The 16248-nt window shown below is 40.4% G+C and overlaps 1 protein-coding gene across 1 annotated transcript in view; it reads right to left on the reverse strand.

Moving 5' to 3' along the window:
- The window catches only part of PLB1 (phospholipase B1), a 111918-nt gene that overhangs the window by 52726 nt on the left and 42944 nt on the right, over nucleotides 1–16248 (reverse strand). The window contains exons 17-24 of the mRNA XM_089528355.1: nucleotides 15004–15062; nucleotides 13177–13250; nucleotides 11641–11684; nucleotides 10253–10361; nucleotides 5987–6038; nucleotides 5753–5833; nucleotides 2431–2496; nucleotides 317–417 (exon numbers count right to left, since the gene is read on the reverse strand). Of these exons, the coding sequence (XP_089384481.1) occupies nucleotides 317–417; nucleotides 2431–2496; nucleotides 5753–5833; nucleotides 5987–6038; nucleotides 10253–10361; nucleotides 11641–11684; nucleotides 13177–13250; nucleotides 15004–15062 (586 nt within the window). The remainder of the gene's footprint in view (nucleotides 1–316; nucleotides 418–2430; nucleotides 2497–5752; nucleotides 5834–5986; nucleotides 6039–10252; nucleotides 10362–11640; nucleotides 11685–13176; nucleotides 13251–15003; nucleotides 15063–16248) is intronic.

Below are 16248 nucleotides of genomic sequence, written 5' to 3' on the forward strand. Positions count from 1 at the left end.
GGTGATGGGATAGCAAATCGTCTACATATAAATGAATGTCTTGGATACAAAATAGACCTTTTGGTGCCTAAAGTAAGGGGCAAAATAGTCATACACATGTGCACCTGATTCCATTTACCTTGACATCAAGGAGGGGGCAAGTGCCCTCCATTGGACCTGAGTACAGCAGACACATTGAAGGCATGTTTGTCTATTGTCAAACACACAGCTTTGCCTAGGACACTCTTTTGTTGCTTTATCTCAACATTTTCTGCTTATGATAGCTATTCCACTCTGCCTAATAGCAAGACCCAACAACAGATCAAAGTTGTCTTACTCTGCTTGATGTGTGGGGCATGGAAGCCTGCTATCCAGAAACAACTGTCTCAGGGGGAAAATGTCCATTACCTCCACCAAGTTAACCAAAGCCTTAGGTACCTGTTAAGAAAATGAAGAATCCCCAGTAATTCAGTTAGCAATATATGATGCACAGACTTTCTATCTCTTCCAAAGCAGCTGTCAAATCTGATTAATTTGTGACTGAGTGTGTCAGTTACTAACTAGATATAGCAGCTGCCAATAATCAGTGATGTCATGATACTCTACTCTTCTCCCCCATCATATTCCATGACTTGTTTAAGCATGGGGCTCCCCTGGTGTTGCATCTGTTACATGTGCTTAGAGTGTCATATTTTTTTTGTTGCTGAAAACGTCCCTTCTTAGAGTTTCATACTGTTGCTAGATGTGTGGATCGCCATGATCTATTCAATCACAGAAAAAGCATGCCAAGCATAAATGATCATTTGCAGAATATTCCCACAAGCTACTACAGGGTGAGATTTCCCCATGCAATAGGCTACAGATGGGGAAAGATGGAGGAGATGGGTAGTCTTGTTGCAAAGATGTGGTGTTGAGGGAAGCAAAGAGAAAGGCATTGTTTACTTTTTAAAATGTTATATAAAAGGCTAGATTATGAACTGAGCACTCTTTCAAAGAGGAAACTGGATAGACTGGTGGCTAAAAGGGGCTTCTCTTGATACACATTGTGTGGAAATATGGATAAACCACACAAGCCCCTATTTAGCTAATGAATGTGACATGGCTACTGGATAGCCAAATGTGACATGCAAACTATCTCATTATCAGCTATTCCAAAGGCATCTCCAGATTCATCTGCAGGCTTTGTTAGTTCTAGTGAGCCTCAAGGTACATTTGTTGGCCAATATAGTAGGCTAAATGACCCTTAAATATAGTGTGAAACTCAAATGATTACTTCTTGTTAGAGGTACTTCTGGAGGGTGCAGTTTTCTGCACAGAAATACTAGCAAACTGCTTGCTCTTTGCTAGTATTTCTGTGCAGAAAACTGCACTCTCCAGAATCTTTTCCTTTCTAATTTTTTTATACTAATGAATCCTTTCCTTTCTAATATTTTTAAAAATTCACTTTCCAACTTCCCCTCAATCACTTCCACTACAACCCAGATCATATTCCAGGCATAGTGTTTATTCTCATAAAAATACCTCTAGACTCCCAGGTTTTCTTCAGATAAGGGTTGAGAAACTTGCAGGGAGTGGGGATGCAGGCTTATGCATCCTCCACTCTCCTACTTACCTGTTGAAAATAACCTTGGTCAGAAGTATCTCTGATTAGAAGAAGCCACCGTTGGGGTTCTAATTCCTGCATTTCCATGCAGGATGTAGTTTGGCTCTCATCTGGAGCTGACAAGAATCTTTTCCAGATCTTGTCCTGAGGTAAAAAACGGCAGAACCTCACAGGGTCAAATCTATGAATCAGCTGACTTGTAGGCAATATCAGCTTATAGAGTCATAGAACCAGAGAGCTGGAGGGGACTGCAAGTATCTGATCATGGAGGAATACACAACTAAAGGAGCACTAAGAGATGGTAATCCAACCTCTGTTTAAATACCTCCAAAGATGAAAAGTCTATACCAGCCAATGTTGAACTATGGGCTCATCATAAAAGTGGAACATGAAAAAGGAGTCACAACATGAAATGGTCAGGAGGAGGAGGAGAAAGGACTAGCTGTGTACTCCACACAGTATCTAACAGGACATTGTGGCATGAATACGCCATCTAGCAAAAGTAGATTTGCAGTAGAACAATATGCGCTTATTTTGGGGAGGTGAGGGAATACTGCATTTTTTCACCATATAATCAGAGCTTTGAAATATTACTATTTGGACTATAGCACATAGAAATCCCCTGCCAGTAAGGCCCCTACATCTTTTCCAGGATATATGTGAAATGAAGGTTTAGTGCTGAAAATATGCAATATCTCCAGAGATGTGATGGAATGTGATCACAATTAAAAATAAATCAATGGTATACAGTAAATAATGTGTTCTAATTGTGTTGTTGAACAATGGTCTGGATATGTCCTAATCACAGGCAAAATGAAAAGATGTTCTGGAAGCAGCTACCAACTTACCTCTGCATGAAGAAGGTCAAGCGCTTCTTGAACATGAGTTGAAAAGTTTACAGCTGAATAGTGATTCTAATAAAAGCAGGAGAATGAAAGAAGTTACTGATTCTGCAAGAGACAACATGAAAAGAATTGCTGCACATATTGCATTCATTCCCATATTGGGAAATTTAACATGGAGTACACATGGAAGTATGATTCATTAAAAAAGACTATAGTGCTGGGAAAGGTTGAGGGTAGCAGAAAGAGAGGAAGACCGCATGCCAGATGGCTAGACGCCATTAGCGAGGTCACGGGCATGAGTCTGCAAAACTTAAGCAGAGCAGTGGAAGACAAGGAGTCTTGGACATGGCTCATCCACAGAGTCACCATGAACTGAGGTCAACTTGAGGGCAGTTAACAACAAAAACACTTTACTAAATCAGAAACAGACCAGGCACTAGTGAGTTTTTGTATAAGAAGAATACATGGTATTATGAGGAGATCTTGGAAAATTACTTTGTTGGATTACAACTCCCAGAACATCTGAGCAAAAATGGCTATTCTGAGAGTCTTAGCCCAAAAGAGTAACTTTTCCATATTCTGTTTTTTTCTGACTTGATTATTCTGAATGGGAATATAACTATTTTCTTGTGTGTTGATGCAAGCAGTTTATAACTACTTGAAAAAGGATTATGTTTTCACATAATCTGTCATCTGAGCTAATAGACCTTGACAGGCAGAAACGTCTCTGATCTTTGGTATGTAACAGGCTTCAGTTCATGGGGGTACACAGAAATAGAAACTTAGCTTCTTAATTAAGACAAAGAAGGTGTAAGTGAGTGGGGAGTTTAAGAGGATGTGGATTATTTTTAACCGGATTTGGAAGAAACTGGCATGCAGCTGTCACACTTTGGAAATGTGATGAGTGATGGGTGATCAGAAATATATGCTTTTTTAAAAATATGCTTTATGTAATTTTGTACAATATTTGTAAAAGCAAAAACACTGTATTTTCCCATATTCCCTTTCATTACAAGGAAATGGGCCTTACAAGAAGGTCTGTTATCATAATATTTGAGCAAATGAGTTGCATCACGCTCTTTCATAACAATATTGAATAATAACTTCCATTGTTCCAAGAATTATTTTGATACATGAATTTCTGATAACATTCTCCATTTCTAGAATTCCTCACGGATTCCTCACGGATATCATCGGTGCATCCTTCAGGGAAGGACATGTTCCATCTTGTTTAAAGGAAGCGGCGGTTAGGCCGCTCCTGAAAAAACCTTCCCTGGACCCCCTGGATATGAAGAATTATAGGCCGGTGTCATTGCTGCCATTTTTGAGCAAGGTGATCGAGAGGGCGGTTGCCCTTCAGCTCCAAGCTGTCTTGGATGAAGCCGATTATCTAGACCCATTTCAAACTGGCTTTAGGACAGGCTTTGGGGTTGAGACTGCCATGGTTGCCTTGACCGACGATCTGCGTCTGAGCATTGACAGGGGGAGTGTGACCCTGTTGGTGCTCTTAGACCTCTCAGCGGCTTTTGATACTATAGATCACGGCATCCTCTTGGACCGCCTGAAGGGGTTAGGTATCGGGGGCACTGCTTTGCAGTGGTTCCGGTCCTTCCTCTCGGGCAGGTCTCAGAGGGTGCTACTCGGGGACTGTAGCTCCAGTAAGAGGTACCTCACTTGTGGGGTTCCTCAGGGGGCTATTTTGTCCCCGATGTTATTTAACATCTATATGAAGCCGCTGGGTGAGATAATACGGAGTTATGGTGCTGGGTGTTATCAGTACGCTGATGACACCCAAATCTATTTCTCCGTATCTCATTCGTCAGCCTCGAATTCCGATGGCATCTCTTCTCTCAATGAATGTCTTCAGGCGGTAATGGGCTGGATGAAGAAAAACAGATTGAAACTGAATCCAGACAAGACGGAGGTGCTCATGGTAGCGGCCCTGAAACCAAGAATTGGGTTGCAACCTCCAGTCCTGGATAGGGTCACACTCTCCTCCAGCGACTGTGTTCACAGTCTGGGGGTGCTCCTTGACTCGTCGCTCCTGATGACAAATCAGGTAAATGCGACGGTCAGGAGTGCCTGTTATCAGCTTCGGCTGATACGCCAGCTGTGCCCTTTTCTGGAAGTAAGGGATCTCGAGACGGTTGTGCACGCGCTGGTAACTTCACGCCTTGACTTCTGTAATGCACTCTACATGGGGCTACCCCTGTGCTTGACTCGGAAATTACAGCTGGTTCAAAACATGGCAGCCAGGCTTGTGTCAGGTACATCTAGGAGGGTCCACATTACTCCGGTTTTGAGGTCCCTCCACTGGCTGCCTATCAGCTTCCGGGCCCAGTACAAGGTGTTGGTTATCACCTTTAAAGCCCTAAATGGCTTGGGTCCAAGCTATCTTAGGGACCGCCTCCTCCCGTACAATCCTCCCCGCGCTCTCCGGTCCTCTGGGAGGAACTTACTGCAGCCTCTAAAATCTAGGCTTGCAGCGACCTCCCAGAGGGCGTTCTCTGCTGTCGCCCCCAAACTCTGGAACGACCTGGCAGATGAGATCCGTCAGATAACATCATTAGACAGCTTTAAAAAAGCGGTCAAGACGGATCTCTTCCGGCAGGCCTTTCCAGATTAACCATCCCGGCCCAGGTTCCCAGGTTCCCTGATTCCCTCATTCCTCCCGTGGCCCCATCTTAGTGATGGTTGAGGATCAACAGAGGGATATCAGGGTTTTTAGTTTTAATTGCTGTTTTTATGCTTGATATTGTGTTTTTAATATGTTATACTATTTAATACTGTCTTAAGCGGGGGAGGGATAAAGGGTTTTTAATTGTCATATTTTATATTTTACTGTTGTTAACCGCCCGGATTGGTTTGCCAGAGGGCGGTATACAAATACAAATAAAATATTGTTAATGTTCTTGTTTTAGTAGTTTCAACACAAAGACTGGAGGGATGCTAAGCTTGTCTAGACAATTTTTTTCACATGTTTCTAGGCCTTCTGAAATTGTTGAGTAGCCCCAAAGAACGACAATGTCTGCCTCACAACTCCATGGCCAGGTGACATGGGAAGAAGAAGAACTTATTTTCTTCAACCTCTATCTAAAATGTTGTCCCCCCCCCCCCCCCCGAATTATATTTTAGGAAGAACAACTATTTTTCCTGTGGAGCAGAAGTTGCAGAACCTCCAACCAAGCAATTCAGACTAGCCACATCAACTTTTGACATTTGTCTTTTTATAATCACAAAGAAAAGTCTTTAATAATTCCTTGCAAAGCTCCATCTTGGCCTTCGTTTTGTATAAGAGCTCTTCCAGAACATTTCCATAACTCACCACATCTTTGCAATAGTTGCACAGATCATGGACTCCAATGAATACAGTTATGACCTTCCAGTCAGTGTCAAATTTAATTCTCTAATAAAGGAAATAAAAAAGAACATATATGTAATTTCTGAATTATTGATACAGACATATAAACACATGGTTGTCCAACTATAACAAAAGCAAATTCTGTGACTATTCATATGGTGACAAATAAACAACTTCCTTGAAAGTATGCCAACCTACCAAGTCATTTTTCATTAATTTCACAAGATGTTTCACTTGGTCTGGTAGATCCCTGGAAAAGTGGAGAAACAGTGAATCAAGAAAACATGTCCATATGTACATTTATAGACTGATTTTTTTTAAAAAAACAACAACTGTATAGTTAGAAATGCATAGTGCTCTTTTACGAAAAGGTTGAATCTCTCTTATCCAGAACACTTGGGACTTTGAATTTTGGATTTTTTTATTCTGGAATATTTGCATATATATATATATATATAATGAAATATCTTGGAGATGGAACCCAAGTCTAAACACAAAAATCATTTATATTTTGTATACACCTTATACACATGCCTGAAGGTGGTAATTTTATACATAATATTTTAAATAATTTTGTGTATGTAACATGAAAGCATGAAAAGTCTGTGCACACTGAATCATCAGAAAGGTATCACTATTTCAGCCACCCAGGAAAAAAACTATTTGATTTTGGAATATTTCAGAATTCTGGATAAAGGAAACTCAACCTGTAAAAGAGAACAGTGACTCCAGACAGGTTAGTTCCCAGTCTTATGAAGTAAGTCTTCTTAAACTGCTCCCCTCCTGATGTGTTGACCTACAACAAGATCGGTGGGAATGTCTAGGACTCTAGGAGCTGTAGTTAAACATATCTGAAGGGATTTTGTTAGAGGAAGACTGAAAAGGTAGATCATTTGCAACTATAAAAGTTTTTAAATTTAGATTTAGACAATTTAGAAGTTAGTTTTTAGTTTTAGATTTAAAAGGATTCAGATAGAGAAAGGATGCAGTAGACAACTGACAAATATACAATTTAGGCTTAGAGATCCATCTTATTATAGGAACATCTAAACTATATTGTCATTGTTTGCAACTGGGTTGGGAAAATAGTGATGAAAAAAGATGTAAGGCAGTGATTCATCATTGGTAAAAAGTGTTCAGTGACTCATTTCTAACATCAGTGGAGCCCCCAAAGCCCTCACACATGATCAAATCCAGTGGAAATGTGAACTCTGAATATTTGAGCAAGAGCATGCTGTTTTTTCAACGTAAAGTGCAGAGTTCAACAGTGTGCCTCTCTTTGGGTTCAACGGCTTTCTGAAACATGTAGAAGTTGTAGAAGAAATGATAGCTCCTGGTGGGCCTTTTAGAGAAAAATTTAAAAATGAGAAAGATAGAAAAGAAAATTGAATTATCTGAAGTTTCTTTTCAAACTGCCAGTGAAATCCAGGAAGTAAGTGACAATGGTGCCATGAAACTCATCTGCTAAAGTTACCTCAATTTGACACTATAGTAGCTGACTAAAGCAACTGTATGAAAGTGCCACCAGCAGCCATGGAAAACAGAAGAGGAATAAAAACTTCTGGCTTTTTCTGAATGCCCAGAAGTTGAGGTAAGCGTAAGTTTCTTTTATGAAATACATTCCACTGCTCCTACAACAGCAGGTTGCTCCCTTGGGTATTATTGAATTACATTCTTAGAAAAATGGCTTCATATCACCAGAGATAAATAGGGAAATCAGGTGAGATAATTCCTTCCTGTGGTGGTTGTACGGAAATCCAGGGACTATATCACATTTACTTTATCTCTTAACAGATAAGGCCTCAAATGAAATGTGATGGAAATGACTTCTAATATGTGTGTCTCTGAGAGTTCAGGGACATCACCATAGTATCTGTGTACATAAAAGCAACAAATGAGACAGAGGGAGAGGGAAGCACCAGCTTTCTCTCACTGCGCTAGCTCACAGTGAACAGACCTTGGGAATATCACAAATTCCTCTCATATTTCTGGGAAAGGGCTGCAGGACATAAAATGTGTATGGTTCATTTCCTTTTAGAGTGAACTCTAGATAGAATGAGAGATTCCACCCATCTATGCCATTAGTAGAGAACTTATACTAACACCCATGACTTATAACATGGCTGTGCAGTTTTCAGTGTTTCCAGAGACAAGTTGTGGAAGTGACAGGAATAGCAGTGTTACTCATAGCATATTAATTTTTTGAGTAACAAAGACATAACATACTCTGCCCACACCTTTTAATATTAATGTTAAAATGGAGGGGGTGTTCATTACCCGTAAAAGGTAGTAAAATTGGAGCAATATTTATTTATTGTTTCTCAAATGGTGCTTTTTAAAGAACTGGGCAGGGAAGGTCCATTTTGTGCGATCCTTCTATTTGTGATGCTTTTTAAAACATAGAATCATAGTGCTGGAAGACACTACAAGGACCATTTTGAAATAAACAAAAATGCTTTGCACATAAAGGTATTTGAATAATTTTTCAGGAGTTTGAAAACTGATATCACCACTCATACCCTAGGCATGCATGCACACTCAGTTTCAGTTCAAACCACATCTAATGTCTCAGATGAAAACAAAGTAAGAATCCAATCTCTTACCAGCAGGGTAGAAAAGATCCTGAATAACTTTGGGTAACCTGTTTAGGTGCTTTGCATATAAATCAGTATACAGTGTAATGAATGAACAAAAATGCAGTCCATTTGCTATATACGTTTCTGATGATTTGCCCCAAGGTAGTGTTAGGGAAACATTCCCAACATGTTCATTTGAAAGGAGTGTCCTTAAGTGATGACATGGGAATGTTTCCCTAACAGTAGCATTGAAGAGATACCTCATTTTGAACATTGAAGAGATACCTCATTTTCCTTGGGCTTAGACTAAAAGATCTTAGAGCCAGAAAAAAACCCATTCTTCCCTATGACTATTATGTATCTATTGCTAAGTCCAGGACTGTGGAGTTTGAATAACGGTTCTGTGATTTTCTTTACAGTGAGGTGTTAGTATACTCTTTCATTTAGCATTTATTTATTAATTAAAATACTAATACTCCAAGCCATAGTCAAAGATTTCAGGAGTAGGTAGGTGAAGACAAAGTCAGCATTGGCTAACAGGGCAGTATATTCTGCATTGTTAAAAAGGTATTAAAATCAGCAGGGCCACCCAATCACACCTATATTTAGCTGGGAAAAGTGTAGCTGTCCAGATGTTGTTGGATTTCATCCCTCATCAACCTTACCCATCTTAGTCAACAGTGAGAAATGTTGAGAGCTAAAGTCCAACATCTACATGATGCCTATCCTTGTTCTATATTGTCATCTATTTTCTCAGGATATTACTGTAGGTGTTTCCAGATGTGGACTTGTTCCCAATGTGCCTAGCTGTTCTTACCACCTGCTAGACAAACCCAGCACTGGATTAATGAGCCCTATTTGCTACAATAACTATTATCAACCAGCACACACACAGCCCTTTCACATGACACTGTGGTCCTACTTTAAGTGTTGTTGCTGCTGTTGTTATTGTTGTTGTTGTGTGACTTCAAGTTATTTCTGATTTATGATAATCCTAAGGCGATCTTATCATGTTTCCTTGGCAGGTTTCTTCAGAGGGGGTTTGTCATTGCCACCCTCTGAGGTTAAGAGAATGTGAAAAGTTCACCCAGTTGAGTTTCATGGTTGAGCAGATATTCAAAGCCTGATTTCCAGGGTCATAAGGAGTTTATCACACGAGGAAAACTGGAAGTTTAAACAAGTAAGAACCCATGATTATCCAGCATATTAGGTGCAAATGCATGAATGGTTTTCACATGATGTTGTGTGCAAATCTGACAAGTAAGTCATGGTCTGTGTGTGAAAATCCTTTGTGCATTTGCTCGCTTTTGTGGGATGTGCACGCTTTAATCAATATTGGGTGGAAGTACATTTGGTCCCATCATGTGAAAACCGCACAAGTGTGGGTTAATCTTGGATTCTGCATGGGATAACAGCACTTTATGTGTGAAAACCATTTGCATAATTGTGAGTTAATAATGGGTTTTTTACCAATTTAAACTTCAGTTTTTGTGTGATAAACCCCATAGTACAACACTCTACTACACCACACTGATGTATCTATCCCATGGAACCCTTGGATTTGCAGTTTAGGGAGGAGCATTACTATTCTCAGGTAGAGAGATGTAGTACCTCACCAAACTACAAATGCCAGAATTCCATAAGACAGAGCCATGACAGTTAAAATGAAATATACTGCTATAGTGTAGTGTGAAAGGGCCAGTGAAAACTTTTTCTCATATTTACTATGTGGGATTGGGCAGATAATGGCTGGGGGCTAATACAATCTTCTGGTAGTTATCTGGTAACACCCTTGGGATTACCCCTTTCCCTAGGAAATGTTTTCTAGACCCCAACATCAGTAAGTCATATTGAAGCAGTGTATGAATGAGTGTAGAGAAAGGCATACTCAGCCTTTGCTCCTGGAACTGCTTGGTTAAGAAAGGCATTCATCTCACTTGGGCCACCTATGTCAGTCGAATAACCTGTGAGGTTAGTGTTGAACTTTCGCAGGATATCTGAAAGGAAAGGAAAACCGTGAGAAGAAATATAAAAGACATATGGAGAAGAAATACAAGGACTTACATCAAATACATTGAAGGCACCAGATCCTGTCTGATCTTGGAAGCAGAGAAGAGTCAAGCCTGCCTAGCACTTGGATGTGACACTGCCAAAGAACATAGAGGCAAACCATCCCTAAGTCTTCCTTGTATAACAAAACTATAAAATTAATGGGGTCTCCATAGGTTATAAGGGAACTTGGACACACACACACACACACACACACACACACACACAAATTTACTTTGTAATTACCAGGTGGCTTCTAAGTCCTCTGCAAACCTTGTTGCCTCTCTTAATAGTGGCTTTGCCCCTAATATGTATACCCCTCATAGGCAAGGCTTTGTACAAGAAACTGTATTAGCTCACTATAAAACATGGGGGCTGTCAAATAGTGTGAAATAGTGAGAAACTGCCACAAAAATAAAGGGCTAACAATCATGTTATCACTACACCATCGATTGACTGGCTTGTGGCAACAAGAAGTGCTCAGCACCACCAGATGAAACAAGTCCTGGCTTGCAGGATACTTGTTTTAAAAATGTAATAACTGAAAGGAAATAAAACCACAAACCTTCAATCACTCCATAAGGTAAATTAATGCCAATTCCCCTATCTGCCAGAATATGTAATGCATAAAAGGGATTATTTTTTAGGACAGGATAGAATCATCTCAAAAGCAATGATCATAACATTAACAAAATACTTCTAAACTCTGCCTGGAAGTAGGTCCCACCAAACACAAAGCCATTTACTCCTGAGAATACAATAGGATTGTAGTTTGAACTCTGCAGGAGCACAAGCCCATAAACCTATCTTTGAGGGCATCTTTTCTGTGGCTTCATCCTAGCTGTGAAACTCTTTTCTAGGGAGCTTCATTTTCCCCTCCTGCCCCTTTTCATAGCTTCTGCCTTGTCATGGAGAAATGTTCTCATGGGCAGACTTTTCATTAACATTGGCATGGAAGCTAAGCTAAGGGTTAGAAGGCTGCAGTTATGAGGTGGTTGACTCACTCTGCCTATCAGTAGAGCCGGTCCTGCCATAGACTCTTAATCCATACTAATTTGGTAGCAGGTGCATGAGAATATTTCAGTGGATTTATTAGAAATTTATAATAGCCTGTGGTAGTCACAGCTCCCAGCACTTCTTGACTCGTGACTCTTTTTGTGCCAATAAAGAGAAGGAGAACCTTTTATTTTTATGCTTCATGACTGCAGGGGCAAATCTTTTACTTACTAGGCAAAGTTGTGACACTCTGTAATGAAGCATCTCCTCCAATGCTGCAGAAAGAAAAGAAACAAACAAAAAGAAGGAAAGAAAAGGAACAGACACTGAGTTGCTTTTTAGTTACACTTAGCCAAAAGAGAACATGCATTCCGTACTTCTGCATGGAAAATAGATCACATGTAGTTTCCTATTAGAAATTTAGAGACACTGAGCAACTTGGGGAAAGGGTGGTAGCAAAGGTACAGGATGTCCATCTGCTATGGCCTAGGTCTCAGAGGGAGAGAAGAACCTCTGGACTTATTCCCCTTACCCACTGCCATTCCCTTATTTTGTGTCATGTCATTTTAGATTGTAAGCCTGAGGACAGAGAACCAGCACCAAAATCAAATTAAACTACCAGTCTATTCCATCTCTTTATGTGGAATTGGGATAAAGACCACATGTTTTTCCCTAAAGCTGCTCTGTAAGCCTTTGTGGCTGAAGAGCAGGGTATAAATACTCCAAATAAATAAATCTCCAAAAAATCCCTCTGCCATACTAATTATTAAATGTGTTTATGTTAGTACTGGGGAACCCTGTAGACCTCAAGATGTTGGACTCCAGTTCCCATTATTCTTATCCAGCCTGGCTAAGGGTGAGTGATGATGGGAGTAGTAATTCACGAAGCATCTAAAGGCCTACAAGTTTCATGCACTCCTAGTTTATGAGACAAGAGTGCATATAGGATATTAGGGAGACCATTTTTTTTTTAGGTTAGCTTGGAAGCTGGAGCCTCCACAGAATGCAAGATGAGACTTCTGTTCCAGAGCATACCAGATCTTCAACATTCTACAGGACAAAGAAAGGGGAAGGGAAAAGAGGCTTGTACACTTTCACAACTAATTAATTTATTTCAGCATAAACATTTGTGGCCTACAGGCCACTTCTATCAATAGAAATGGACTGTAGTCCATGAAAGCTTATGCCGAAATAAAGTGGTTAGAATTAAAGCTGCCACAAGACTGCTTTTTCTTCCCTTCTTGTTACAATGAGACAGATTGACATAGCTGTCTCTTTGAAAACTCAGTACTGTATAATAACTGGCACAGTTCCTGAGAAAAACTTAGTTCTCAAGGTTAGGTTTGGTAATCCAGAGAAAAACAGAAGACTTCACATGAAAGAAAAAGGGGACTTATTCTGACTTTCTTTCTTGATGTAGAACCACACCATGAAACAGGTTTAGGTTATTTATTCTTTGCTAGGAATCTTAACAGTCCATTTATAGAGCAGCCATGGCCATGCTGGCTGGGAATAAAGGTACTTGTACTAGACATATCTATAGGCCACTGGTTTGAGGAAGGTTGTTCTTGAGGTGGGCAACTGTAATGGGCTCAAGTGTCAATTTGCTGTCTCTGGGACTTTTAAAATGTAGAATTCATGAACTGCCCACGCCATTAAGAAGAACTGTGGAGTTCCTTTTTGTTGATTCCTAACACTTTTCTTATTTATTTGGTTGCCTGTACATGTAAACCAAATGTTGTATGCAACACAGAGACAGTTACCTACCTCCAAGCCAACCCACGATACTGTGTGTTCATATCCAACATGTCATTTGGCTTTGATCCAATGCCATTACCAGCCTGCCCCAGAAAGACCAAAAATACAGAGGAGTTTAGCTATTCATGTGTTTTGATTTTTCTTTGTTTTCATTCCTACAGAAATTGTCCTTTTAAGGCTTTAGTTCCTGGAACATGGTCTCCTGACCTTTCAGTTAGAGGATTATATTATAATTAAAAGGGCTCCACTGTATGACATTTTGAAATCTCTAAAATAGTTGCTGCGTACACTATGTTCTGTCAACTAGATTTATGGCTGCATGAAGTAGTGTTTAAAAATGTTATCAGCATGACTCAAGATTATCTGGGCAATAAACTGGGAGATTAATGGAGAAGTGTCACACAATCAGATCAGTGAACTTTTACACTATACTCCCCCATATTTACTGTATACAGGGGAAAGTAGAGAATGCAATATGGGGGAGAAATATGCAACAGTTCAACTGGGTGTACTAAAAGCAAGACAAGTGCATGCAAAACTATCTTACGCAAAATGCAGTGGCTGTTTTATCCTCAGTCAACACATATGCTGGTGGTGTCAAATAGATGCCATGGCTACAAAACTGAATGCCACAGATCAATCAAATGATTCAGTTGCCATTATCAGGAAGATGTCACAGGGAAGAGACAATTGGAAATAAAATGCATTGGATGGGTAGCTGCAATGGGCCTGGGGATAATTTTGTGTTCTTGGGATTCCCTGAGGGCTGCATGGACCTTCAAAATTGTCAAAAAGTAAACAAAACTGGAAGGAGTCAGCAATCCATTTCTGATTTTGAGAAATTGGGGGTTTAAAATGTTAAACAATTCAGAGGAATCCTAAAACCTATTTAAAAAGTGATTCTGTGATATTGAGGGGAGCATACCACTGTGCTCCCGTCTTTTTTGCCAGTGTGATTATCTCCTAAGTACTTCCTGTTCACTGTCTGTTTCTCTCCTGAGCCCCATACCCCCCCCCCACATGCACCAAAACATGGCAAAAATGCTGGCAATTGTTTTGACCCTCTAGGACCCCCAAAAGTGGTTTATGGGGCATCACTTTGCTCACCTCTGCTCTAAGACAACAAAATTATCTTGTTTGTCAAAATTATTACACTCTGCTGTGCATTCTTGAAATGGGTTAAGCCAAGCTGCAAACCAAGCCACAAATTATGGAGATCATTGTATTAGCTTCACTGCTGGACTAGACCCAGGATGTAACTTTCTTAAGGTATATCTTATCTCATTCACCCATTGCTGGGCAGTATGCAGTCCATATGCAACCCGGCCTTCTCTGGCTAGTCCCACATCTTTTCAAGAACTGTCTCCTATGACAGTTCAACTTTTTAGATATTGCCTTTTCAAAAAAATCTAACACTTGTTATCTTCTTCCGCCATTGCCATCTACCACCATCTATGTGCTTACATTTTGATTGCTTCTCCCACTCAAGTCAAGCCCACATCTTTGGCTTTGCTGAAAAGAGCAAGTTTATTGAATTATAGTATTTTCCCTATCAAGATCAAAGCAAAGTTTGGAAAAGTGACTTCTGAACTATAATCTCCAGAATTTCCCAACCAGCATAGGTACTAGTTCAAAAACCTGTTCCAGCTTTGGGTGGAAGCATCTGTTACTATTGTACTAAGTGCTTCAAGCTGTGATCTGGGTCACACTGTATTTCCAGCATATGATCATCCTCTCATAGGTCAGCACATAAGCCTAGCATCCTCTGTCTAAGCAAACAAACTGTGACTCAGCAACAGGGAGGTGGGGCTATATCAAAAGAAGAGTAATTCTTACAGTCAATGAATCCCCCAAGGCTGCTATTACTTGTACATCAGCTGGTTTGAGGCCATGCACTGCAAGGCAAAAAAGAGATAAACTTAGAACAGAAAGAGGAATTGTGATTTTCCCATTCCTACATAATGTAAATGGGTCTCTAGTGATTTTTTAAAATGTATCATTAATGAGAGATAATGAACTTGCTCTAATTTGAGGGTCGGCAGAGGGTGAGCTGGGATCAACTGGTGAATCTCTGGCTGATTTGAAATACATTGGCAAGGATTTCAGACTCCCAATTGTTTAAAAATAGTAGCAACAAAATGATTTCCAGGCCTCCTTCCTGCCCTAAATGATCTGTCTGAAATGAAGAAAGCATGGAAACAAGTTTTACATGGGTCTCATTCACACTACGATTTAACCTGGTTTGCAAGCCAGGTTATAGATGCCTTGTTCACACTCAAGTCAATTACACCTGCGAGTTTGTTTGGGGTGAATCGACACAAGCCCGCCTGAATGAGTTCTTTTGATTCCAGATCTTTATTGCATTTTTTGAAAAGACACAAGTTGCCACAAATGTGAATGCACCACCAATCACATGGAGGGGGGGGGGGGTAATGGGCAGAGGGGTGGAACATACCCATCCCACAAGTCTTGGCAAACCACCATTCTTTTCCCCCTCTCGACGCTTGTGGTTCCTTGGGGCTTTTTGTGATTTCAAATTTTCCGTACTGTCAAGTGGTCCCTTTAAATCACTATGCAGCTGTTTTCTGCTTCTGCCAATGAACTGGTTCCCTTTTCCCTGTTGGCCAGAGGTCGGGGAAATGAGGGGGGGGGGTCTTGAGGGGGCATGGTGCAGTGTGTTTTTTAAAAAAAACTTTGACAGCTTCTGCACACTGTCACATTTGTGTGGGTTCACGGGGGGTGGGGGGTGGGTTATGAGTACCATGGGGGACTCTTCCCTGGCATGCATGGATCCATGTCTGCATTTGGGGATTCTTCCCTGGCACCCATAGATCCATCATGTACATCAAAACATAGATTTTTACAAAAGCCTGAAAATGGGGAGTATTCTACATCTAATAGTCAAAACATGGGACTGGTAGATTCTCTCATAAGACAACTACATTTTGATATCCTCTAACATTTCCCAGCTGGAATAATAGCAGAAGCTATTAATGAGGAAGAACACACAAGCTAGGAAAGGCTGTAGCAGTTTTCCTGAGCCTACTGAGGAGGGCAAGACCGTTGCCCCCTCCTGTCATA

The sequence above is a fragment of the Sceloporus occidentalis genome, unplaced genomic scaffold (genome assembly GCF_023333645.1).
Source record: "Sceloporus occidentalis isolate IW3139 unplaced genomic scaffold, rSceOcc1.0.p SCAF_6, whole genome shotgun sequence".
Taxonomy (NCBI): Eukaryota; Metazoa; Chordata; class Lepidosauria; order Squamata; family Phrynosomatidae; genus Sceloporus; species Sceloporus occidentalis.